Raw genomic sequence first — 25327 nt, 5'->3', positions numbered from 1 at the left:
AGACATGCTGTTGAAGACATTTAAGGAGATATTTCATAACACTCAGCAAAAATATATTCCAGTGAGAAAAAAAAGCCTCGAAAAAAAGGATGCATCAATTGTAGCTAACTAAGGAAGTTAAAGGTAGTGTCAAATTGAAAGAAAAAGTGTACAATTCTGCAAGGATTAGTGGCAGGTGAAAAATTGGATAGAATCTAAAAACCAGCAAAGAATGACTAAAAGAATAAAGAAGGAGAAATTAGATTACAAGAAAAAACTGGCTAGAAATATGAAAACAGACAGTAAGAGTTTCTACAGGTATTTAAAAGGGAAAAGATTGACTAAAATGAGTGTTATATCTATGGAGAGAATTCCACAGACTAACAACCTTCTGAGAGAAAAATGTTCTCCACATCTGTGTCTTAAATGGGAGACCCCTTATTTTTAATCTGTGTAACCTAAATCTAATCTCTCCAACAAGGGGAAACATCCTTCGGCATCCACCCTCTCAAGTCCCCTCAGGATCTTGTAAGTTTCAATAAGAAAACCTCTCATTCTTCTAAACTACAATGGATACAGGTCCAACCTGTCCAACCTGTCCAACCTTTCCTCATAAGTCAAACCCTTCATCCCAGGAATCAATCAAATGAACCTTCTCTGCACTGTATCTAATGCAATTAAATCCTTTCTTAAATAAGGAGACCAAAACTGTACAAGGTACTCCAGTTGTGGTCTCACCAACTGTACAACTGTAGCAAAACTTTTACATTCCATTCCCCTGGCAATAAACAACAAATGCTGGAGGAAAGACGATCTCTGGCATTTCCCTTCCTAATCGCTTGCTGTACTTCCATACTAACTTTTTGCAATTCATGTAACTGGACATCTGGATCCCTCTGTACATCGTTGGCTGATGATAGGCCTCTGGAGTCGTCCCTGAGGCAGCAGATGCTGGAAGTCCAGCAGGGTGTGCGGGAGAATCTGGCGGAGATACATGAGGCAAATGCGTGGCATGGTCTCCGCGATGGAGGAGTCCATGCGAAGCATGAGCAATGCATTGACCCTCATGGCCGAGCGCAATGCCTCCTGCATGGAGAAAATGGCGACTCCAGGAGAACAATCAGGGCTTCCTGGGGATGCGCTTGGACCTGCAAGCCCTCACAGCGGCATTGACCTCAGCTGGTCAGTGTCCGTGTGGGAGATGGATTGGGCACCCAGTATCCTGGCTGGGTGCCCATACATCAATGGTGAGCAGGGAGGTCTGAAGCGACCTCACGGCGCACGAGCTGCCTGTCATCTCTGCAGGCTCTTCTCAGGGCACTCTGGATGAGGCCAGCAGCTCCTCCGCCCCTCTGCCAGTTACTGTGCGATCTGATGATGCTGCGGCAACTGGGGAGATGCCAGCCGTGGCATTGGCCGCTCCCAGGCGGGGCCAGCACAGGCTCCATGGGCCAGAGGACGTCCGCCAAGGTCATCAAGGCCAACAGGACAGCACAGTGAACAGGCTGTCTCGAACGCCAGTGCCAGCAAGGAAGGAGCACCTAAACGTAGGACCCGAAAATGTAAGCTTAAGGCACCTCAGGCACACCACGGCCTTCTCACTGGTGGTTTTATGTTGCCCCGCTATTAGTTGATTATAATTTGGTGTGCAGCTCAACAACTTTGAATTAAGTTTCTTTTCTGTTTTATTTTGTGAATTCATTAAATGCCTTCTTTGTGAACAAGGCTCAGGGTGATTCCTTACTTCTGCAGCTGAAGGGGAACACATGATGTTATGAGTGACTTGTTTGTCATTGAGCTTTATTGACAGGGCACATAGTTAATGTTCCTAACCAGGCAGATGTTGCTCTCAGGTATCGAGTATGGAGTCTGCAGCCCTGGCATGTGTTGGAGGTCCATCTGTAGTGGGCTAGCTGAAGGTACATTGGATTAAAGCCTCCTGGGTGTTCCTGCCTCCCTGGAGGTTGCCCGGGTCAGCATCTACCCCCTCAGCGTTCTCCTGAGCGTGCTCGTCCTCAGACTCACAACTGGACTCATCGTCTGCAGCCAAAGCATCTGCGTCTACATCTTCTTCATCCACTGCATCCCCCCTTTCCAGTGCCAGATTGTAGAGAGCGCAGCATGCAACCACTGTCAGTGACACACGATCTGGGGGGGTATTGCAGTGCGCCCCCTGAATGGTCCAGACATCGGAAGCGCATCTTGAGAAGAACGATGGTTCTCTCTACCTCAGCCCTTGTGGAGGCGTGGCTCCTATTGTACCACTGCTCAGCCTCTGTTCCTGGATGGCGGAGAGGCGTCATGAGCCACCTTTTGAGGGTATAGCCCTTGTCACCCAGCAGCCATCCATCCAGCTGGGCTGCAGCACTGAAGAGCCCCGGCACCTGGGAGTGTCTGAGGATGTAGGCGTCGTGGGAGCTGCCTGGGTACCTTGCACAGACTTGCAGAATCTGCATCCTGTGATCACACACTATCTGCACGTTCATGGAGTGGAAGCCCTTCCTGTTGACAAAAGCACCGGGCTCACCTGACGGTGCCTTGATGGCCACATGTGTGCAGTCTATTGCACCCTGGATGCAGGGGAAGCCAGCAATCACCGCGAAGCCTCTGGCTCGCTCCACCTGGCTGGCCTCATCCCAGCGGTAGTGAATGAAAGTCAATGCACGCCTGAATAGAGCGGCTGTCACCTGCTTGACACAAGTGTGGACAGTTGATTGGGAGACTCCACAAAGATCACCTGCTGACCACTGGAAAGAGCAGGAGGCACAGAGTTTGAGGGCAGCTGTGACCTTCAACACCACTGGCATAGGTTGCCCACCCACACAGTTGGCGCAGATCTCAGGGCCTATCATCTGACAGATGTATTTGACTGTCTCCCTTGAGAGTTGGAGCCTCCTTCGACACTGCACCTCAGACATATTGAGGTAGCTGCTTCTCCGCCTGTAAACCCTGGCAGCAGGATAGTGGCGTCTTCTGCAGCCCCTTCTGCCTTGCACTTACTGTTGGCCCTGTGCCCCTTGTGCCTGCACCTGTTCTCCCAAAGGTGGCTCCCCTGGAGGCTGACTATGGACTCCTGGCCTCCTCCCCCTTCTGGCCCTCTCTTCCTCAGAGACCCACGAACGCCCTAGTATACCCAACCTCAACTTACCTGCCATCCCAAAGCTATTTACATTCTTTCTGATTGCTTGTTCCATTCGGATAAACCATGTATTTCCTCCACCTCAATTTTGGCCGGGGCTAAGTATGGTATGGGAGCTAGTATCAGTCAGCATGATGATCTGCTACTGATCCCAAATTTCTGAGATTCAGTGGTATACAAATTATTGCAAAATACGATATATTATTGTTAGGGAAATAGTAATTACAACTCAGAAGAATACTTATTTTTAAAATATATACAATATTTTATTTTTATCACGTACATTATCATGTAATTATCAGCTCAATCTTGAGGATTTAAAATGAGCCAAATGTTTTCCCTAAAATAGCTGAGAATACTTTTACCTAGACAATGTGGTAAGAACCACTGAGGAATGGTTTGAAAAAAAACAAAAGCAACAACTTGAAAAGAACCAAAGACAGCATGGATTGAATGGGTAATTTTAAAAACAAATAATTAGTAAAAATGTGAAGAATGGAATAAAAATAAATTGATACTCTAGAATTATATTTGAATAGATTAAATACAGTCTCAACATCACTGCTATATTTAAGTCTGTTAAAATGTTGGACGATGGCAGGATTCTGATCAATCTACAGTAAGGTTTAAGCATTTAACTCATGAAGGAAGATTTCAAGGACAAATGTAGAAGAAACATTTAATGCTAATCAGACTAGACTGTTATATGCATATACGGACATTTGACGGCAGGGGAAAATAATTGTTTAGGTATCAGTTTGACCATTTTATATATATATTTACACTTTCAAATACCTGATTAGTGTGTAGACCCAACGTTGATAGCATTACAAATCCCCCCAGGCGCTCTCCTGCCCCATGACACACAACGCACACCTGATAATCAAGCTTTATCAAATAAAAATAAATGGCAAACTATTATGTTTCCCTGCTATAAATGCTTATCTTTGGTTGATAATATGCAAAGGTACTGCATTTCAAAAGATACTACAAAAGAATAGAACAAATGTAGGAAATTGGTAGAAGCGGACAGACTATTGAATCTGCAAAGGAAATTCAAAATTAGTACTTAAAAAGTTATGTCTACTGTGTCTTTCCTATAGATTTGTTTGCATGCTTCAATTTCTCCTGCTGGACATGGTGTACCATGGTGTATGCAATGTAATAGGGTTCAACATCAACATCATATGGTATAAATCTGGTCATACATCAACCTGCTATCAACCATGTTCAAACAATACAGCTCAGCATCCATTTGGCTAGGTGACTTGGGATTTCTTAAGTTAGATACTGGTGCAAGGATAGAAAACAGCCACATGGAATATTTAGTATAAACAAATTAGGCTGTTGAGACAGAAAAGACTACAAAAGGAACTTAGATTTCAAACTATCATCATTTAATTTCTTTGCCTGTGACTTGCAGTCCTGTAACATGAAAAGCTGTAAATTTCCTAATGCAATACTTTGTTTTTAAAATTCTGACTTCATTTAAATTTTCTGAAAAAGATAAATGTTTGATTCATTTTAGGAAACTTTCATTTTTATCTTTTAAGCTTAAAATGTTCGATTCAAATCGTGATGGAAAGTTGGGACTTGGTGAAATGGCAAGGTATGCAATTTTCAATACACAATTTTTTAAAGCAACAATATTTTATTAGGCAATATAAATGCATAAACTACATATATGTAAAATTCATTTTTAATAGGTTGCTTCCTGACAAAGAAAATTTTCTCCTCAAATTTCAGGTAGGTGTTACTTTACTTTTTGAGTAAGTACATTTGACAGGTAATAAAAAATCCACCCAACCATATTTAGGGATAAACGGGGTTCTGTTAACTTTAGCAACTGAGACTATTGGACACTTCATTCTACAATTCAAATATACATCTACCCTCAACCTCACAAAAGACACATTACATAGAAATAACACGACATATTCAAAATCTAGCATATACTTGCATTTTCTGTAACTGACACACTTATTTCTAGTACATGTTACTGTCATGCTGGAATTTACTTATCATTTTGCTCTTGCTGGAGGCCTGAAGCTTCCACCTCCAGGATGGTGGCTTAGTGGATTTTTTAAATAAGTCTTCCTAACATGTACTTTCAAATTGGGTGGTACTGTGGCATCCTACCTGAAGCCAACTCTCTTGGATCTGTTCAGGCAGGCGCCAAATTAAACTTTGCGCAGTAATCAGCTATAAAATTCTTTAGTTACCTGGTCTGGCCTACATGTGGCTCCAGATCCCCAGTAATATGGTTAACTCTTAACTGTCCTCTGAAATGGCCTAGCAAGGCACTCAGTTCAAGGGCAATTAGGGATGTGCAACAAATGCTGGCCTTGTCAGCGACACCCACATCTCATGAAAGAATAAGGGTTTTAAAAACTTTTAAAGCTATTCCTACAGATTTTTTCATGCTACAGTAGAAAGTCAATGTTTATTTAAACTGCAGCAAGCACTTATTTCTCCTCCTCCTTCTCACTTTTCCCACTGTTCATTAACTTGGTCTCCCTTAAATAGCACTTCAGCACTATCCACTTCATTTTTTACATCAACTTATATTCTCCATAAGCTCTAACTTGCCAATGGAAATGTCATAGGGGAATCACTCATATCATGTCTCTTCATAGATTTATAGGTGGATTTATCAGCTGCAAGTTACAGAATCATCATTTACTTTGCATTCTGTCAATAAGATTTATTTTTCATTTTTCAGGGGGTGAATATGTCTTCAAAAGAATTTAATGATATCTTTGACTATTATGATCAGGTAAGTTTTCTAAAACCTATTTTTAAAAAAGTTTTAATTCGCCAAATATATCATCAGGGACACGTTGCTGCAAGAGAAGCAGTTTTAGTATCTTAAAGGGGAAAGTTGCCATTTTGGGTATGAAAAGAGCTCAAGAGAACCAAATGTCATTTAATTATTATACAAAACACAATAATATTTAACAATTAAACATTTTCTAATATGAAGAACAATGTCAGGTGTAGAAAAAGTGTTCTGTTGTACACTTCTCCTCAAAATCAGGTGGGATTGTGATAGAGAGTTAAGGAAAATTTGGTTAAGGCCCCGATCACTCAATTCTCATTCACTACAGCGGCAGCTGATGGCTCCTTTCCCCCATGCTGCATTCAAACGGTAGCGGGAAGATGCATGGCTCATGTCACTAGTGAATTTACCTTTCGTCTGCCCCACTTACTGCCCCTTCCTGCAGCCACCATGTGGAAGGTGTCATTAGGTTTTTCTTATTCATTCATGGGATGTGGGTGTTGCTGGCTAGGCCAACATTTATTGCCCATCCCTAATTGCCCTTGAGGTGGTGGTGGTGAGCTGCCTTCTTGAACTGCTACAGAAAGATTGAGTTCTCATAATGGAGGGAGATGAACTTGTAGAACCTTTCCTACCTCCCTTTAAGTTGGGTCCAGCACTTTACTACATAAGGCCTTGGTCTTGACCGAGGCTCAGGTTTTCAGTGGAAGTCTAGTTGCCATCGTCAGCATGCTTCTGACGTATTAGGATCATTTGCCATCTCTACTGCTGCTGCTGCAAATTCCTGCTGCATTCTGGATTTCTGCCCTCAGACTGGTGTGCTTCCTCTTGACAGAGAGTGTCCCACTTTGTAACTCACCCATTAAACCCCAAACCAGGACAATAGTTCAGTGGGAGAAAGTTCCACTCTGTGGAATTCTGCTGTAAAGGGGAAGATCACTCTCCAGAGTGTCTCAACATTTGGCAAACATATTTTTGGGCAAACAATCTCATCAATTATTAAGGTTAAAACAATTGACAATTAATCTTGATTAAGTAAATACTGTGCAACGCGATAGCAGGAACACTTGCTTCACAATCCCCTGAATTTTACAATCTACATTGATGACTTGGATGAAAGAACTGAATGTATGGTAGCTAAATTTGTTGCTGTTACAAAGATAGGTAGGAAAGTAAGTTGTCAAGAGGAGGTAGAGAGTCTGAAAAGGGATATAGACAGGGTTAGGTGAGTGGGTAAAAATTTTGCAGATAGAGTATCATGTGGGAAAATGTGAACTTGTCCACTTTGGCAGGAAGAATAGAAAAGCAGTATACTATTTAAATGGAGAGAGATTGCAAAACTCGATGGTATTGAGGGATCTGCGTGCCCTGATACATGAATCACAAAATGTTAGTATACAGGTGTAGCAAGTGATTAGGAAGGCAAATGGAATGTTGTCATTTATTGCAAGAGGAATGGAATACAAAAGTAGGGAAGTTTTACTGCAGTTGTACAGGGCCTTGGTGAGACCACATCTGGAATGCTGTGTACAGTTTTTGTCTCCTTATTTGAAAAAAAAAGAATTGCATTAGAAGCAGTTTAGAGAAGATTCACTCGACTCATTGCTGGGATGTGGACTTATCTTGTGAAGAAAGGTTGAACAGTTTGGGCCTATACTATTGGAGTTTAGAAGAATGAGAAGTGGTCTTATTGAAACATATAAGATCCTGAGGGGACTTGATAGGGTGGATACTGGGAGCATGTTTCCACATGTGGAGAAGATTAGAACCAGGGGATACAATTTAAGAATAAGAAGTCCCCATTTTAAGATGGAGATAAGGAGAATTTCTTTCTCTCAGGAAGTTGTTAGTATTTGGAATTCTCTTCCTCAGAAAGCAGTGGAGGCAGGGTCATTGACTATTTTTAAGGTTAACAGATAGATTCTTGACTGACAAGGAAGTCAAGGGTCTAGGGGATAAACAGGAACGTAGAAGCCACAATCCAATCAGCTGTGATCTTATCAAACGATGGGAACACGTGGAACACTGGACTGAGAGATTTTAGTTATTAAGAGAGATGATAATCAGGTCTTTTCAGTCTTAAGAAAGATTAGAAGGTTTCATAGAGGTGTACAAGATCGGGGTGGAGCAGGGAAGGCAGTTTGAAAAGGGAATAGCTATTTTCAGTGGTTGGTGAATCAGTAAACAGAAAGCATAAATGTAGAATCACCACCAGAGATAAGTTAGGAACAATGTCATTATTGCAGAGCTTTCAGGATGTAGAATACTATAACCATAAATGGCAGTGGATACAGAATCCATAATTGCTTTTAAAAAAAGAGTGGATAAATGTTTGAAAAATTAAAATGTATAAAGGATGATGAAATGGAAGGGGTATGAAACTAAGTGCAGATATACCTTTTCGGTGCTGTAAAGTTTGATGATGCTATGTGTTAACTTATATCAGCACATTAATGGCTTGGACTTAGGCATAATTATCAAATTTGGAGTCGACACAAAACATGGAAGTGTAGGGAGGAGAAAGAAAGATAGTAAGCTTCAAGAGGACGTAGGCTGGTGCAGTGGGCGTACATTTGGAAGATGAAATTCAACATAGCTAAAGTGTAATACATTTTGGAAGAGTGTGGAGAGGCACTGTATGCCAAATAGTACAATTTTAAAGTAGGTGCAAGAAGACAGAGACCTATGGGTACTTGTGCACAAATCTTTGAAGGTGGCAGGACAGATTAATAAAACATATGGAATCTTGCCTAATAAATAGAAGCATAGAGTACAAAAAGCCAGGAAGTTATGCTAAACCTGGACAAAACACTAGTTTAGTTCCAGCTGAAGTGTTGTGGCCAATTCTGGGCACCACATACTGGACGGATGTGAAGACTTTGGAGAAGGTACATAAAAGATTTACTAGAATGGTCCCAGGGATGAGGGATGTGGATAGACTGCAGAAGCTGGGGCTATTCTCCTTAGAACAGAAAAGTTTAAAAGGAATTTTGAAAGAGGTGTTCAAATTCATGCAGGACTTAGATAGAGTAAATAAAGATAAACTATTTCCAATGGCTGGAGGTTGATAATCAGAAAACACAGATTTAAGGTGATTGACAAAAGAACCAGAGGCGATGTAAGGAAAATATTTTTCACACGGGTGGTTAGGATTTGGAATGCATTGCTTATTACAGTGCTGTTTCCAGACTCAGTAGCGGCTTTCATCAGACTAATTAGATAAATATTTGAAAAAGAAAAATTGTAGGGATATGGGAAAAGAGCAGGGAATAGGACTAACTGGATTTATCTTTGAAAGAACCGATGCAGCCCCAATGGTTGCATTGGTCTCCTTCAGTGCTGTACAACTTGTATTTATATAGCAATGCAATAAAAAATCCCTAGGCACTTCACAAGAGCATTATAAAACAAAATTTGACACTGAGCCACATAGAGAAAATGCACACATATGTTCCTCATTATTCAATATACTGTGGAAGTCCTGGATATAGATGATACTGTTAATGAAGTATTTGCATTCCATTTGCAGTACTTCCTTTCAGCCAAAAAATATTCCAAGTGCATTTTAAAACTTTTTCTCTTGTATTATTTTTGTAGCACAACCGTGACTGCTTCCCTTCTACCACGTGATTAATAAGATACTTTTGAGCCTCAGTTTCATGATAAAGGGTTGGCTATTTAGTATTGAGATGAAGAGAATTTTTTTCACTCCAAGAGCTGTGAATCTTTGAATTCTGTACGCAAAGGGCTGTGGATGTTCAATTGTTGGGCATATTCAAGACTGAGATGAATAGATTTTTGAGCATTAAAGGGAATTGCTGTATTTGAAGATGGAACGGGAAAGTGAAGTTGAGGTAGAAAATCAGTTATGATTTTATGGATTGCGAGAGTAGGCTCCAAGGGCCACATGGCCCACTCCTGATATTTCTTATGCTCTTATAAAAATTTCCAAAACTAGTTTGCAAATAATGCGGCTGCCTGAAAGACGTAGAAGTATTTCATTACGAGGTCATTAGCGGCAGCATTCTTCTATCTACGTAAGATGATGAACATGTAGCAAATCAAATCCACCGAGGATGATAAAAGCAAAATACTGTAGAGATGCTGGAAGTCTGAAATAAAAACAGAAAATCCTGGAAAAACTCAGCAGGTCTGGTAGCATCTGTGCAGAGAGAAACAGAGTTAATGTTTCAAATGCGTATGACTCTTCTCCAGAGTGATGAGGTAGGGGATGAGGTACTTTATATGATGCACTTTTGCTGATGCCTGAGGAGACCAATCCATAAGAGGGAAGCTCTGTCACAAGTGCCACATATGAAGTGGTTATCAGCAGTCATTGTGGGTTGTTGTTTTCAATGTTGGCATCTGTTGCCAAGTCACTGTAGCCACACCAGCCCACAGGTGATGATGCCATTTCTCTCAGTCGTCAGCTCGGGTCTCACAGGTGTGGAAATTGATGGCCTTCATGTCACACTTGCAAGGATCCTTCAAGTGGAGCTCTGGATGTCCCGATGGTCTTCTGGCTCCGCTACCTTACCATACAGAAAATCCTTTGGTATACATCCATCTTCCATCCTGCGAACATGCCCTAGCCAGCAAAATCGCCTCTGCTTGATGAGTGCCAACATACTTGGAAACTTTGCCATTTACTGCATTCATGATTTTTCTTCCATGAGATAATTTAAAAGAATTATATTAAATACAGCATGTAAAAACCTTACTATTTATATAACAAGCTGCTTGTGGAGCAATACGCAGATTTGGAGAGTAATGATTAGCTTGGATTCATTTTGTTTGCCCACCTTGTCATTCTCCATAAACACACAGCCTGTATACTGTACACTGATCAGACTGATAGCTTTTATTTATGTAGCCTTATGATTCTACTACATCCTAATTATTTAGTATAACACCTATTATGAACTTAAAAACGCAGGAGGTCAGGAAGCATCTATTATTAATAATTGATTTTGTTTATACTACAGGAAATATAAGCTTCCATGGTCTTAGTATTGAGAACACTTTTACAAATGCATTAAGATGCAGTTTGCCTACATAATAAGCTTCCCTGCACCACAAATTTGACTTCACTATAAAAAGAAATTTATTGTACGAAGTAAAACCAAAGGGTACTGGAAATACTCAGCAGGTTTGGCAGCATCTGTGGAGAGAGAAACAGAGTTAATGTTTTGGGTCTGTGGATTCTGATGAGAGGTCACAGATCTGAAACTTTAATTCTGTTTCTCTCTCCACAATTGCTGCCAGACCTACTGAGTATTTCCAGAATTTTATTTTTTATTTCAGAGTTCCAGGACCTGCAGTATTTTGATTTTGTATTATTATATGAAGTGTCTTGAAATATTTTGACCTGCATAAGTGCAAGGAATATTTAACTTATGTGTGTTTCCACTGCCATTACAAAATGAATTGGTTTGTGTTTCTACATGTTTAGTCTTTTCCAACAGCTTAGTCTCTGTTTAACATCCATGATTTAAATCACTCCACCAATGGTAGCCGCGCCACCAGCTGCCAAGCCGCTAAGCTCTGGGATTCTCTCCCTAAACCTCTCCACCTCTCTCTTCCTTTAAGGCACTCTTAAAACCTACCTCTTTCACCAGGTTTGTTATCTTTCCTAACATTTCCTTATGCGGCTCAGGGTCAAATTTTGTGTGATGTCACTCCTTGGGACGTGTTATTATGTTAAGGGCATATAAATACAAATTGTTGTTATTAGTGATTGTTAAAGACAAGTTGAGAAAAGCAGCATTTGCCCTTTTTAAGCTATCTGAACTTCTTATGGAGCAGCTTAGGATTTATACAATTTCTAATATACCTTGAGTTACGTTAGTTATGGTTCTATTGTTCTTTATGTGCTCCTTGTTTATTATATAGTGGTCATGCAGGAGTGTGGTATTGTGGTATCATCACAACAATTTGAGTTTTATGACTAAAAACCATGGATAGTACCAATAATACGCAGATGTTTACATTGAACTGCTTAGTTTTTCATACTGATTCTTTAGCAACTTGATTTATACAATGGACTTTATCACTTTACATCTATATGGCAAAACCACACTGTTAGCGACACCCTTTAATTAGAGTGAATGTGCTTTGTAATGCTATCTGCCCATGAGGGTATCCAATACTGTAAATATGTCTCAATTTCCAAAGGAAAAATGATAGCTGATGCTCAATGGTATGTTATCATTTTTTTTTTAAATCTGTTGTGATGGCTGTGAACATTACTTGCAGAATTCTGAAGCACTTTTCTGCATGTTTTATGCTACCAAGGTGTGACTTGTTGGACTTTTACCAAATGACAACTGTAGAGTGGCTTAGTATTTCAGAAACATATATATAAGGTTGGATGGTATTTATTTTAATGTAAGGAGTCTGACGACTAAGGCAGATGAGTTGAGGGCACAAATTAACACATGGAAGTATGATGTCATTGCTGTCACAGAGACATGGTTGAGAGAGGGGCAGGACTAGCAGCTCAGTATTCCAGGATATGGGGTCTTCAGGCAAGACAGGGAAGGAGGTAAAAGAGTAGGGGCTATCACAATATTGATCAAGGAATCAATTACAGCAGTAAGGAGGGATGACATCTTAGAAGGCTCCTCAAATGAAGCCATATGGGTAGAACTTAGAAACAAAAAAGGAGCAATCACATTGCTGGGAGTGTACTATAGGCCCCCAAACAGTCAGAGAGAAATAGAAGAGCAGATATGTAGGCAAATTTCAGAGAAGTGTAAAAATAATAGGGTAGTAATAGTGGGGGATTTCAATTTCTCCAACATTAACTGGGTTAGTTATAGTGTGATAGGTTTAGAGGAAGCGGAATTCTTAAAATGCATCCAGTAGAGCTTTTTAAGCCAGTACGTAGAAAGTCCTACAAGAGAGAGGGCGGTCCTGGACCTAATTTTAGGGAATGAAGCCAGGCAAGTGGGAGAGGTATCCGTGGGGGAGCATTTTGCAGATAGTGATCATAGCTCCGTTAGATTCAAGGTTGTTATGGAAAAGGACAAGGATGGGCCAGAAATCAGAGTTCTAAATTGGGGCAAGGCTGATTTTAATAAGATCAGATATGATTTGGCCAGAGTGGACTGGGAGCAGCTACTTTTAGGTAAATCTGCGTCAGAACAGTGGAACTCATTCAGGAAGGAAATAGGGAGAGTACAGGGCCAACATATTCCAGTAAAGAAAAAGGGTGTGACCAACAAATCCAGGGAACCCTGGATGTTGAGGGATATACAGGATTGGATAAAGAGAAAAAGGGAGGCTTATGGCAGAGACCGAGGGCTCAAAACAGCAGAAACCCTAGAGTACAGAATGTCTGGGGGGGAACTTAAAAAGGAAATTAGGAGAGAAAAAAGGCGGCATGAAAAAACATTGGCAGGTAAAATAAAGGAAAATCCAAAGCTATTTTACAAGCACATTAAGAGTAAGAGGATAACTAGGGAAAGAGTAAGGCCCATTAAGGACCATAGTGTTAATTTGTGTGTGGAGCCGGAAGACGTAGGTAGGGTTCTAAATGAATACTTTGTGTCGGTGTTCACAAGTGAGAGGGATGACGTGGGTATGGAAATCAGGCAGAAGGACTGTGATGTAATTAAAGAAATTAGCATAGAAAGGGAGGAGGTTCTAAGTGGTCTGGCAAGCTTAAAAATAGATAAATCTCCAGGCCCGGATGAAATGTATCCCAGGCTGTTGAGTGAGGCAAGGGAGGAGAGAGCAGGGGCGATGGCAATAATTTTCAATACCTCTCTGGCCACAGGAGAGGTGCCAAAGGACTGGAGGACAGCCAATATGGTACCGTTATTCAAGAACGGAAGAAGGGATAATGCAGGGAACTACAGGCCAGTCAGTCTAACCTCAGTGGTGGGGAAGCTATTGGAAGCAATTCTCAGGGACAGAATTAATCTACACTTGGAGAGGCAGGGATTAACAAAACCATGCTGACTGTCCTTGATTAAAGGGGGATCATGTATAACCAATTTGACTGAATTTTTTGAAGACGTGGCCAGGTGTGTAGATGAGGGCAATGCATTTGACGTAGTCTAGTTTGACTTCAGCAAAGCTTTTGATAAGGTCCCGCATGGGAGACTGATAACGAAGGTAAGAGCCCATGGGATCCAAGGCAATTTTGCAAATTGGATCCAGAATTGGCTGAGTGGCAGGAAGCAGAGGGTGATGGTCGAGGGGTGTTTTTGTAACTGCATGCTTGTGTTCCACAGGGATTGGTGTTGGGTCCCTTGCTGTTTGTGGTATATATAAACGATTTAGACTTGAATGTAGGAGGGTTGATCAGTAAGTTCACGGATGACACGAAAATTGGTGGGGTAGTAAATAGTGAGGAGGATAGCCTTAGGTTACAGGAGGATATAGACGAGCTGGTCAGATGGGCTGATCAGTGGCAAATGGAACTTAATCTGGATAAGTGTGAGGTGATGCACTTGGGCAGGACAAAATAGGCACGGGAATACACAATGAACGGTAGGACCCTGGGAAGTACCGAGGATTAGAGGGACCTTGGTGTACATATCCACCGGTCCCTTAAGGTAGCAGGGCAGGTAGATAAGGTGCTTAAGAAGGAATATGGGATACTTGCCTTTATTAGCCGAGGCATAGAATATAAGAGCAGGGAGGTTATGCTGGAACTGCATAAAAGGCTGGTTAGGTCACAGCTAGAGTGTTGCGTGCAGTTCTGGAATCTGCATTATAGCAAGGATGTGATTGCACTAGGGAGACTGCAGAGGAGATTTACCAGGAAGTTGCCTGGGCTGGAGAGTTTTAGTTATGAGGAGAGATTGGATAGACTGGGGTTATTTTCCCTGGGGCAGAAGAGATTGAGGGGGGACATGATTGAGGTGTATAAAATTATGAGGGGCATAGATAGGGTAGACAGGAAGGAACTTTTCCCCTTGGTGGAGGGATCAATAACCAGGGGGCATAGATTTAAGGTAATGGGCAGAAGGTTTAGAGGGGATGAGAGGAAGAATTTTTTCACCCAGAGGGCGGTGGGAATCTGGAAATCACTGCCTGAAAGGGTGGTAGAGGCAAATACCCTCGTAACATTTAAGAAGTATTTGGATGTGCACTTGCAATGCCATGGCATACAAGGCTATGGGCCTAGTGCTGAAAAATAGGATTAGAATAGTTAGGTACTTGTTTGACCAGTGCAGACTCGATGGGCCGAAGGGCATTTTTCTGTGCTGTAGACCTCTATGACTCTATGTACACTGTAGAGTATTCAGTAATGAGAACAGGTAGATTGGGATTGTTAATAAGAGATGCACTCCACAACACATAAGTGCCTCAAACTTGCATCTGTTTCTTTTGCTTAGGACGGCAATGGATACATAGATGAAGATGAATTAGATGCATTACTAAAGGATCTCTGCGAAAAGAACAAAAAGGTAGCAAATAAACATTTCAAAAGCACTCATTTTAATGTGATGCACAAAATGAAGGCATATTTTGAAAGGTTGTTCATAGAATTTAGTTAACGATGATTTCTATTTTTATAAATTCAGGACCTAGACATTCAAAATCTTACAACATACAAGAAAAGCATCATGGCTTTGTCTGATGGAGGGAAACTCTTTCGGAAAGATCTGGCATTAATCCTCTGTGCTGAAGAGTTTTAAATATCTTGCATTCTCATGTGCTTGTGATTTGTGTGACGATAGCTGTGTGCTAAAAGGGTGTAGGATATGCTTTCCTTCCACCTGTAAAGTTCACTGATTGCATATAGATTAATCAGTAGAATGTGCAACACATTCTTTCGGATCTGTTGTATCTATACTCTTTGTAATTTACTGCTTTTGTATCTACAGAATTCATACAATAAAGTATACTACTGAAACTGATAATAGAAAATGCAGCATAAAAACAACTGTTTTTGTCTAGCACTGAAAGAAGGGTTTATATTAAATGTTCACAAAATTGTTGAAAAGATTGTTTAATAAATGCACTGAAGGTATAAAGATACACTGTGTAATTGCCACAGTTTACAACTAAAGGTGTTAAAATCAACTCCATAAAGAATTTCCATTAATCATTATATATCTGTTTCTTTTGAGCAAGGTGTACTTTTAAAAAACATGTAATACTTTAACTTAGATGGAAAACAAAATGCAAACCAAGTAAAATCAAATGGGAGTTGAAGATTTTTTGGTACTACATAATTTATTAATGAGTATTAAGTTAAAGCCTGTTTAATTTCTTTCCCTATTTATTTGATTGTATCTGGTTGTTTTTATTTAGATTTTAGTTCTGTTCATTCTTTGCCTACTTCTGGGATACACAGAAGTAGATCAGAAACATCATGAATATACAGAGGATTCAGAGATTGAGGAAACAGTTTGAAAATGCATGAAATACAGGGAAACTAAACAGATAGGAAAGCTTAAACAAACTGGCAAATGGCCATTATCAAACATAAAGGCATTCACCATTTCAATTAATCTGTATATTTAATGCCGATTCCATGTTGTATTATAATGGTATTTTTTGCTTATAACATGGTCACTGTAGCATCAGTGCACAGAGCAGTGGTTTTAAACTCACTTTTAATCTGTTATTTCCAAATTAAAACCAGTTATTAAAGGATTCATTATACCAAATCTAATATCAAGGCCCTATAATCCTGTTTTTAAAAATTTACTTTTCAAACAGTCACAAGGTACATTTGAATGGAACTGTACTCCACACTGTAAATATAACTTTCTGATATCCCCTGATGTCCAAAAGAAGTTAATTTGCAAATTTAAGGAATCATCTTCAATTCCTATCTCTTGGCACCATGCAAGTATCAGATATAGTGATGGACATAATGAAGACTCTACTATTTGGTTTACATGCTGCCTGAGAACATTTTCAGAATTGCTCAATTCCACTCTGCCTTTTGGCTGGGCTGATTAAACTAGCAGAACTGCAATATTGCAAATGTCAAACTATGATTCTATAACCAGCGATAAATTAATATAATTTTTATAAAGATATTTCAGCATACAGTTGATTTCAAAATAATTCTTTTAAAAAAAAGAATGAAAATAAATCAAGATAAACCCAGAGCTCTTTTACTTGAATGAAATGATCAAGTTGCCTGCCATAAAATTCTTGATGTGATTTTAAATTCTGTTTAGCTGATTGCAAAATTTATGCCATGCTTAGGAGCCTTGGGTTTTTCTGATCAGAGATTCTAGCAGATCCCATTGTTCATTCGTAACCTAGAATTTAAAAAAAAGGAAAATGTAGTTATTGTTACTTGACAAATCAAAATCATAAAGTTCAAATAGAGATAAATGCATTATATATAGTTTCATATTTCTAAAAACCAAATAAATATAATAAAGAGTAATATCATGAAGCGGCTCGTACTATACTGTGAACCAGTAATAAGAGCATGAACTTGAACTTCTGTGTACACAAATTCTTGGGCATAAAATTTGCTGCAAGGCCTTAGTGATACATTTTCTTGGGGTCAGAAAAACGTAGCTCACTGTAAAGCACACCTTTTGGGGTGATACAAAAACTGCTGGCAGCTCTAATGTCTATAGCTATTTTGCTTTGCCTCCTTTATATGTAGGGAAATCAGAAACTAAGCCTAGGGAAAAGGGGTCATAAAACAATGGAATATTAGCAAAAGTTGACATTACCTTCTGTAGACTGTTAAATTCACCAGCTATTGAAACATATTCACCACCGTCAAATCTTATTACCTAAAACAATATAACCACATGATTAATATTCAGTTACATTTGACTTAAAACTTTAGAAAAAAATATTTTTTATACTATAGAATATAAACAACATGCACATCAAGCTCATATAACAGCACAGAACATTGCTTTTGTGAAAGACCTTTTCCGTCATTGCTTTAAGAGCAAGCACCTTTTTGCAGAGGCACCAAATAAACTCATGGAAACATAATATTAATAACATCTGCAAAATAAAAAAAAAACTTTACAATTCAATTCCTGACTCATAACATTAAAACCAAAATTACCCTAATTGACTATCATTGTTAAATCACTTCCATATAGCAGAATTTGGTTATTTAAGTCATTTTGTATTCTATTCTGGTAGAACTGGAGGACCCAATATCTTAAAATTTCAATCTCTCAACCTTGAAATTTCGCTTTTTAAATATCCATGTTGACATTAAAGACCTGAAGTATTAACTTGCATACTTATACTTTGAACACAAATTGCTAATATATAATACAAATATAAAACAATCTTCTCAAAGGTAAACTGGATTAGCTAACTTGCCTCATACAAGGCTTGTTTTTTTTTCACGTATGGTTCAGCAATATGTTGGGGCATCACTATTGATGGCATAATTCAGGAATTCTTTAATTAATTCTCGAACTATAGGTGCCCCCGGCAAAGCCAGCATTAATTACCCTTTCATAATTGCCTTTGATGTTGTGCTTTCGTAAACCGCTGCAGTCCATGAGGTGAAGGTGCCCCACATTGTTGTTAGGTAGGGAAGTTAAAGGGTTCTGACCCAGCGACAATGAAGGTACAGTTATGATCCCATGGAGACCAATAACATTTAAAAGGAGTTGAATTTCCCATCGACCAGTGGAAAGAACCAAAGATCAAAATGTCATATTTTAAGGCTTTTACTGGAATAAACAAACTAAAATCAACATGGATCAAATATTACTTAACAGGCCAAACTAAAGAAAAGGTACTTTCACATTAACCAACGCAATCAAGATACGCCTTACAACTCCTTTCGCTGTGCGTCGCACTTCTAGCAGATAGGTTAGAACAGTTCCAACATTCCTTCCAGCCCTCCAGTGGACTCACTTCTCCCCATGTTAAGTTAAAATTTCCCGTGTTCTTTGAAAATTGTTTAACTCAGTCCGAGTTTTCAAGATTTGATTTTCACCAGCAAGGCTCAGCAACTCCCTGTTCCTTAAACCTCTAAGATCCCAGTGTGTTCTGTTCCCTTCCTTTCAAACAGAAAAAATACTCTCACAGGCATTCTGCTTGGTTCTTAACATAATAGTCGTTCTCTGCTTTTCTACAGCAGTATCTTCTTTGTTTCTCTGCCTCTCAAAAAAAAAGTGATCCCTTTTTCTTCCAGGTACTGTGTAAAGGTGTTGAAACTGTCACTCTATTTCAATGGGTTTCTGTTGAGTTTCTCTCCCTATGGCAACCAGATCATAGGGGTGTGTCTCCAAGCTGAGACATTTCCAGGATTCTCTGTTCTACCTTAAGTTAAAATTAATATTTTAAAACATAACTATCTTGTAAAGGCCAGTGTTCATAACAGAATAACAATATCGGTCCAAATCAGGATGGTGTGTAATTTGGAAGGGAACTGTTGGTGTTCCATTGCACTCGAAGACCTTGCCCTTCTGGGTGGTGGAGGTCGCAGGTTTGGGAGATGCTACCAAAAATAAGCCTTGGGGACTATGTGTAGTACATCCTCTAGTACAGAATTGAAGCCATGGTACACTGATGATGGAGGGTGAATGTTTAAACTGGTGATGGGATGCTGATCAAATGACTGATTTATCCTGGAGGATTAAGCTTCTTCAGTGTTTTTGCAGCTGCACTTATACAAAGTACTCCATCATTTTCCTGACTAGTACCTTGTGAGTGGTGGAAATGCTTTGAGGAGTCAGGTGGTGAACCACTAGCTGCAGCATATCCAGCTTCTGACCAGCCCTAGTGTTTATGGCATTTATGCAGCTGGTCCAACTGAGATTTCAGTCAATGGTAACCCCCCTGAACGTCAAAGGTGGTAGTTAAGTTATGTCTTGTTGCAAATTATCACTGCCTGGCACTCATGGGTTTATTATTAAGAAAATGTGTTTTAAATAAACAAGAGTAGTCCAAATATTAAAACAAAATACTGAAATCTAGAAATCTGAAATAAAAATACAAAGTCCTAGAAATACTCAGTAGATCTGGCAGTATCCATGGAGAGAGAAACAGTTAATATTTCAATTCGATGAACTTTCATCAGTTCAGATGCTCCTAGATCTGCTATTTCCAACATTTTCTGTTTTAATTTCACTCCAAATGTTTACTTACCGCTCCTGAAACCCAACTGGCATAATCGCTGCAGAGGTAGGCAGCAAGGTTTGCAATTTCATCCACTGTACCAAAGCGGCCCATTGGAATTCTCTTTAGCAGGTCTTTTTCAAACGCACCACTTGGGTCAAGTCGGCTAAAGGCACCCTACAAACAACAGAACATACAAATGACTGTCTGCATACGTTATAAATTTAATTTGAAAGTCAAACTATGTTTCAGTAAAGAAATGCTTAGCTCTCATTTGAAAAGCAATTATTTCAGAGTCTAATAAAGAAAATGCATTGTCAGTCTTAATATTTTGGCAAATTGTATCTTTTAAACAAAATGTCATGATTGTTCAGTATTTACCTGGCTCAAGGTCTATGTAGGACTTATGGGGGAAAAATCTGATTTAATTGAAAGACAAAATATTCAAAACTGAAGGCATAAACATTTCAGATGAACATTTAAATTCTGCCGAAGGGCCATGAGGGCTCGAAACGTTGACTGATTTCTTCTCCGCCGATGCTGCCAGACTTGCTGAGTTTTTCCAGGTAATTCTGTTTTTATTTTGATTTAAAATGACTCTGCTTCAACAGCTTACATATTTATGAGAGCACAGCACTATTCTAATACATTAGTCCATTTATTTATAAACCTTGCCTGAAGGGGAAATGTATTAAAATTACATTCATTTTTGCAAATGAACAATAGTGCTTGTGAAAACAGAATAGACTGATACTGGAAAGACAGCAATTATTGTCCATCACTAGTTGCTCTGAAGACATTAAAAGCTAACCGCATGTGGAGCAATACATTCTTTCTGGTCTGAAATGTAAGAGTGAACCATTTGCAGTTTCACAAAAATACAACAACTTTTACGCTATTTTTTCTAGATGTTAATTGATAAATTACCAGATTTCATTGAATTCAATTTTGACTTGGCATACAAGGATTTGAATTCACAACACAAAATCAAAATAACCTGGTTTCTGGAAATCTGAAATATAAAAAGAAAATCCTGGAAGTACTCATCAGGAAAGGCAGCATCTGTGAAGGGAATTCAGAGTGTCTGGCTTACGAGTCCAATATCATAACCACGACAAATTACTCGTTTTTACTGCTGCATGGATTTATCAATACAATTGTTCTGAGGTTAACACAATGTGTGGAAAATTTCAAATATTATTTCTTTTAAAAAATGCATATTCATTCTGAAACAGGCGTGAAGATCCGCCCACACTCCTAATTGCTTCATCACCTCAAGGACAGAATAACTTCAAAGACCAACCCTAATAAATTATTAAATAAATCTTTTTGATAAAGAATTTTTTCATCCTCCATCCTACACTGTGCCAGTTTCAATTGAGTTTGTAAGTTCCAGGCATTTTCTCCTCATATAAATCTGGCTGGTGTTTTATGATACTCATACAAACTTCTGCTTTGACCAGTAGCAATCTAAGTGCAATATTATTGAAGTTGACATTCAGCAATCCATAAAATCTAATTTAGCTAAAATTCTAAAACAGTCAGCTCCACTATGGAAACTTGGTAAAACTGACCATTTCTGGTACACAGGAGAAAGCTTAATATATTCAAAAAGTATTATTTTCTGCTGACATTACAAGCATTTTGCAGAAATGTTTTATTAATCTAAGCTCTCCTGAGTTAGCCAATCTTTACTGCCCTGACCTTATATAACTTCAAGTACTGATTGCTAGTGTTTGGATTATGTTGCCATGAACATCAGTTTCATGAGCAGCAACGTTTTATGGCCGTGCAAATGTCATTGGATATAATCAATCTGAGCGATAACACACTCCTCTCTCATCTTCACATGGTCCATCTCCGATATTTTCCTTCCCCTCCTTGACCTCTCTGTCTCCATTTCTGTTAATAAACTATCAATATACATTACAAGCCCACCAACTCCCACAGCTACCTCAACTACAGCTCCTCACACCATGCTTCCTGTAAGGGCTCCATCCCAATCTCTCAGTTCCTCTGCCTCCATCACATCTATCCAGATGATGCCACCTTCAAAAACAATGCTTCTGACATGTCTTCCTTTTTCCTTAACCAAGGGGTCCCACCCATTGTGGCTGACAGGGCCCTCAACCATGTCCAACCCATTTCTTGCACCTCTGCCCTCACCCCTTCTCCTCCATCCCAAAACCATGATAGGGCCCCCCTTTTCATCTCACTAGCCTCTGCATTCAAAAGATCAGCCTCCGCCATTTCCACCAACTCCAGCATGATGCCACCACCAAGCACGTCTTCCCCTCAAACTCCTCAGTTAACCTCTGTGACACCCTGGTCCACTCCTCCATCATCCCTAACACCTCATACCCTTCAAATGGCACCTTCCCATGCAACCGCAGAAGGTCTAACACCTGTCCCTTTACCTCCTCACCATCCAAGGCCCCAAACACTCCTTTTAGGTGAAGCAGTACATCAATTGCACCTCCTTCAATTTGGTCTACTGTATTTGCTGCTCCCAATGTAGTCTCCTCTACGTTGGGGAGACTAAACGCAAACTGGGTGACCGCTTTGTGGAACACCTTTGCTCAGTCCACAAACATGACCCAGGCCTTCCTGTTGCTTTCCATTTCAACAAACCATTCTGCTCTCATGCCAACATGTCCATTCTTGGCTTGCTGCAATGTTTCAGTGAAGCCCAACGCAAATTGGAGGAATAGCACCTCATCTTCCGATTAGGCACTTTACAGCCTTCCGGACTTAACACCGAGTTCAACAACTTCAGACCACAAACTCTCATTTACCCTTTCTTAATCCGTTTTTTTGTTTTTTTTATTTATTCGTTTTTTTTAATCCTTTTCCCCAACCACCCCCCTGCCCCCACCCACAGAGCTATCTGTCGCTGGTTTTTATGTTGTACTTTCACAGAGCAGTGACCCTCGTTCTGCTATTAACACATTCTGCTCTACCTTTATGCCACTATCAACACCTTCTTTAGTTTTTACTACTGCCGTTAACACTCCCCTTGTCTTGTGTCTATGACATCTTTGTCAATCTCTCCTTAGCTTCCACCTATCCCTGACCTTCTACCTGCTTCACCCCGTCTTAAACATTATAAAATCTATCACATTTCCACTTCTATTTAGCTCTGAAGAAGTCACACAGACTCAAAATGTTAACTCTGTTTCTATCTCCACAGATGCTGCCAGGCCTACTGAGTTTTTCCATTTTTTGTTTATATATGAGCCATAACACAGGCATTTGCTGCAACAATTAATCCTTATCCAGGTTACCACCTGAGTAAATGGCTATAACTACTATTACTGTGCTTTGACTTGCAACCACATATAACTGTATTTTAAACGCAGAAAAAGTCCCAAAATGGTTCACGGGGCAGGAGAAAGTGGGCACCAAACAAGGTGGTGTTGGAGGGGTGACCAAAAAAGGCCAATCTTACAAAGAAGAGTATAAATTTCCTGGAAAGGGACACATATCCCATCAATGTTCAGAGTTCAGCTTCCCTGCTGCAACAGGATTACAACTGAAATGTGCAGTAGTTCATTGAGCTAAAGATCAATGCCAGGTTTCTCGGCACAAAACATTGGTTCATAGTTTGCCCATAAACCTAGCAAAAGTGGATTTGTTAGCTTACCAAACTCATGCCTCAGTGCTCATTTTCTGACTTCTTGTTAAGGGCCATTTAAACTACTGACTCATAAACTTTAGGTGCATCCAACAGGTGACTAATAGATATAAGCCACTTCCAAATTAGGTCACATAAGATGCAAAGAGACAGCTAGGGTAAGAGCAGAGGTCTCACAAACATCCCCGATGGTTGATTTGAGAACAAAACAAATTTGAAGAAATTGCGTGCGGCCGGGGGAGTAATTTGGAGATTACTACTTTCGTTGTCCTGCTTTCTAATTTCCTACTTAGCTCCCTAAATTCTGTCTGTAGGACAACATTCCTCTTTCTGCCAATGTTGCTCGCACCAATGTGGACCACGATTGCTGGCAGTTCACCCTCCCCCATCAGGGTGCTCTGAAGCCGCTCACTGATATCCTTGATCCCCAATCTAGTCTGTGGCTGCAGAAGCCCTTATCTATTCCCTTAACTATAGATTCACCTATCACTATTTCTCTTCCAGTCTTCCTTGTACCCACCACCACCCATGCCCCCCCAACCCCCACCTCCACAAAACAGCTGAGCCGCCATTGGTGCCAGGGAGTTGGCTCTGGCTGCACCCCCCTGATGAACCATCACTCTTATCAGTATACAGAACTGAATACTAGTTAGAGACTGTGATGCACTCCCTGCCTGTTCCTTTTTGACTGCCTTGTGGTCACCTATTCCCTCTCTCCCTGCATATTCTTAAGCTGCGGGGTTACCACATCCATAACTGTGTTACCACGAAGCTCTCAACCTCATGGATGTACTGTAGCGACGCCAGCTGACGCTCAAGTTCTGAAACTCGGAGCTCAAGCTGCTGCAACTGACGACAATTCCTACACAAATGGTTGTCTAGGACATGGGAAGCCTCCTGGAGTTCCCACATAGCACAGGATTTGCATTCTAGGGGTTGCAGCAGCCCTGCCATTTTTCTATTTATTACTTAGCCTTGCTACTGCTAATAAACCTTACCAATACTAATAAGCCTTATCAATATCAATAAAATATAAGGCTGTTAATAAATCATGCTATTAATGGTTACTGTTAACTACTGTTAATAAAACTTACTAATACAGATAAGTCCTACTAACACTTAACACACCTTACTACTAGCAATAAAACTTACTTAAAAATAAAAGATTTGTCAGCTACTGGCTTGTTACTTATTATTAATACTTAATGGGCCTGAAGTTCCTTGGAGTGGCAATCGCTCAGATTGCCACTCCATGCCCAATTACTTAGGTTAATTTTTTTGATCTTATCTCACCTGACCTTCCGACTCAGGCCAGGTGAGATCCAGGCAGTGCAGCGTCCCCTCAAGGCCCAAGGGTTGGGGGTCGAGTAGGGTCGGGAATGCGGGGGGCGGGGTGGGGGGGAGAATCAGAGGGAGGTGGTCAGGGTTGGGGGGAGGGGTTTGGGCCTCGGGTCAGGTCAGGTGGGGGAAGCAGGTGCCAGGCCTGCCGGGGGGGTGGGGGGGGGGGGGAATCCCGTGGAAGGGGGGGGTGGGAGAGTCCCATAGGTGGGATACTCGGAGGTGGGTGGAGACTCATGGGAGGGGGGGTTGTGGATAGTCCCCTGGGAGGGATCAGGGGTGGGGTGGGGGGGGGGGAGTCCTGTGGGGGATGGTCTGGGTCTGTACAATAGTTACTCAGAAGTTAGAAGTGGTTTTAATTCTTCTAACCTTCTGGATAACTATTGGTGTAATCCAGTTGGAACCGTCCAAAGTTTGTGATTTA

The 25327-nt window shown here is 40.3% G+C and overlaps 2 protein-coding genes across 2 annotated transcripts in view; one reads left to right on the top strand and one right to left on the bottom strand.

Moving 5' to 3' along the window:
* Nucleotides 1-16068, top strand: part of calb1 (calbindin 1) — a 100079-nt gene extending 84011 nt beyond the window's left edge. Inside the window, exons 7-11 of the mRNA XM_078540720.1 lie at nucleotides 4672-4727; nucleotides 4825-4864; nucleotides 5841-5894; nucleotides 15248-15319; nucleotides 15437-16068. Coding sequence (XP_078396846.1) covers nucleotides 4672-4727; nucleotides 4825-4864; nucleotides 5841-5894; nucleotides 15248-15319; nucleotides 15437-15550 — 336 coding nt within the window. The 3' untranslated portion in view covers nucleotides 15551-16068. The remainder of the gene's footprint in view (nucleotides 1-4671; nucleotides 4728-4824; nucleotides 4865-5840; nucleotides 5895-15247; nucleotides 15320-15436) is intronic.
* decr1 (2,4-dienoyl CoA reductase 1, mitochondrial) overlaps nucleotides 15330-25327 on the bottom strand; it is a 31149-nt gene continuing 21151 nt past the window's right edge. The window contains exons 8-10 of the mRNA XM_078540719.1: nucleotides 19962-20108; nucleotides 17564-17626; nucleotides 15330-17134 (exon numbers count right to left, since the gene is read on the bottom strand). Of these exons, the coding sequence (XP_078396845.1) occupies nucleotides 17075-17134; nucleotides 17564-17626; nucleotides 19962-20108 (270 nt within the window). The 3' untranslated portion in view covers nucleotides 15330-17074. The remainder of the gene's footprint in view (nucleotides 17135-17563; nucleotides 17627-19961; nucleotides 20109-25327) is intronic.

This window comes from Cetorhinus maximus, chromosome 4 (genome assembly GCF_964194155.1).
Source record: "Cetorhinus maximus chromosome 4, sCetMax3.hap1.1, whole genome shotgun sequence".
NCBI classification, from domain to species: domain Eukaryota; kingdom Metazoa; phylum Chordata; class Chondrichthyes; order Lamniformes; family Cetorhinidae; genus Cetorhinus; species Cetorhinus maximus.
The sequence above is the reverse complement of the archived record's forward strand: the minus strand, read 5'-3'. Positions and strand labels throughout refer to the sequence as shown.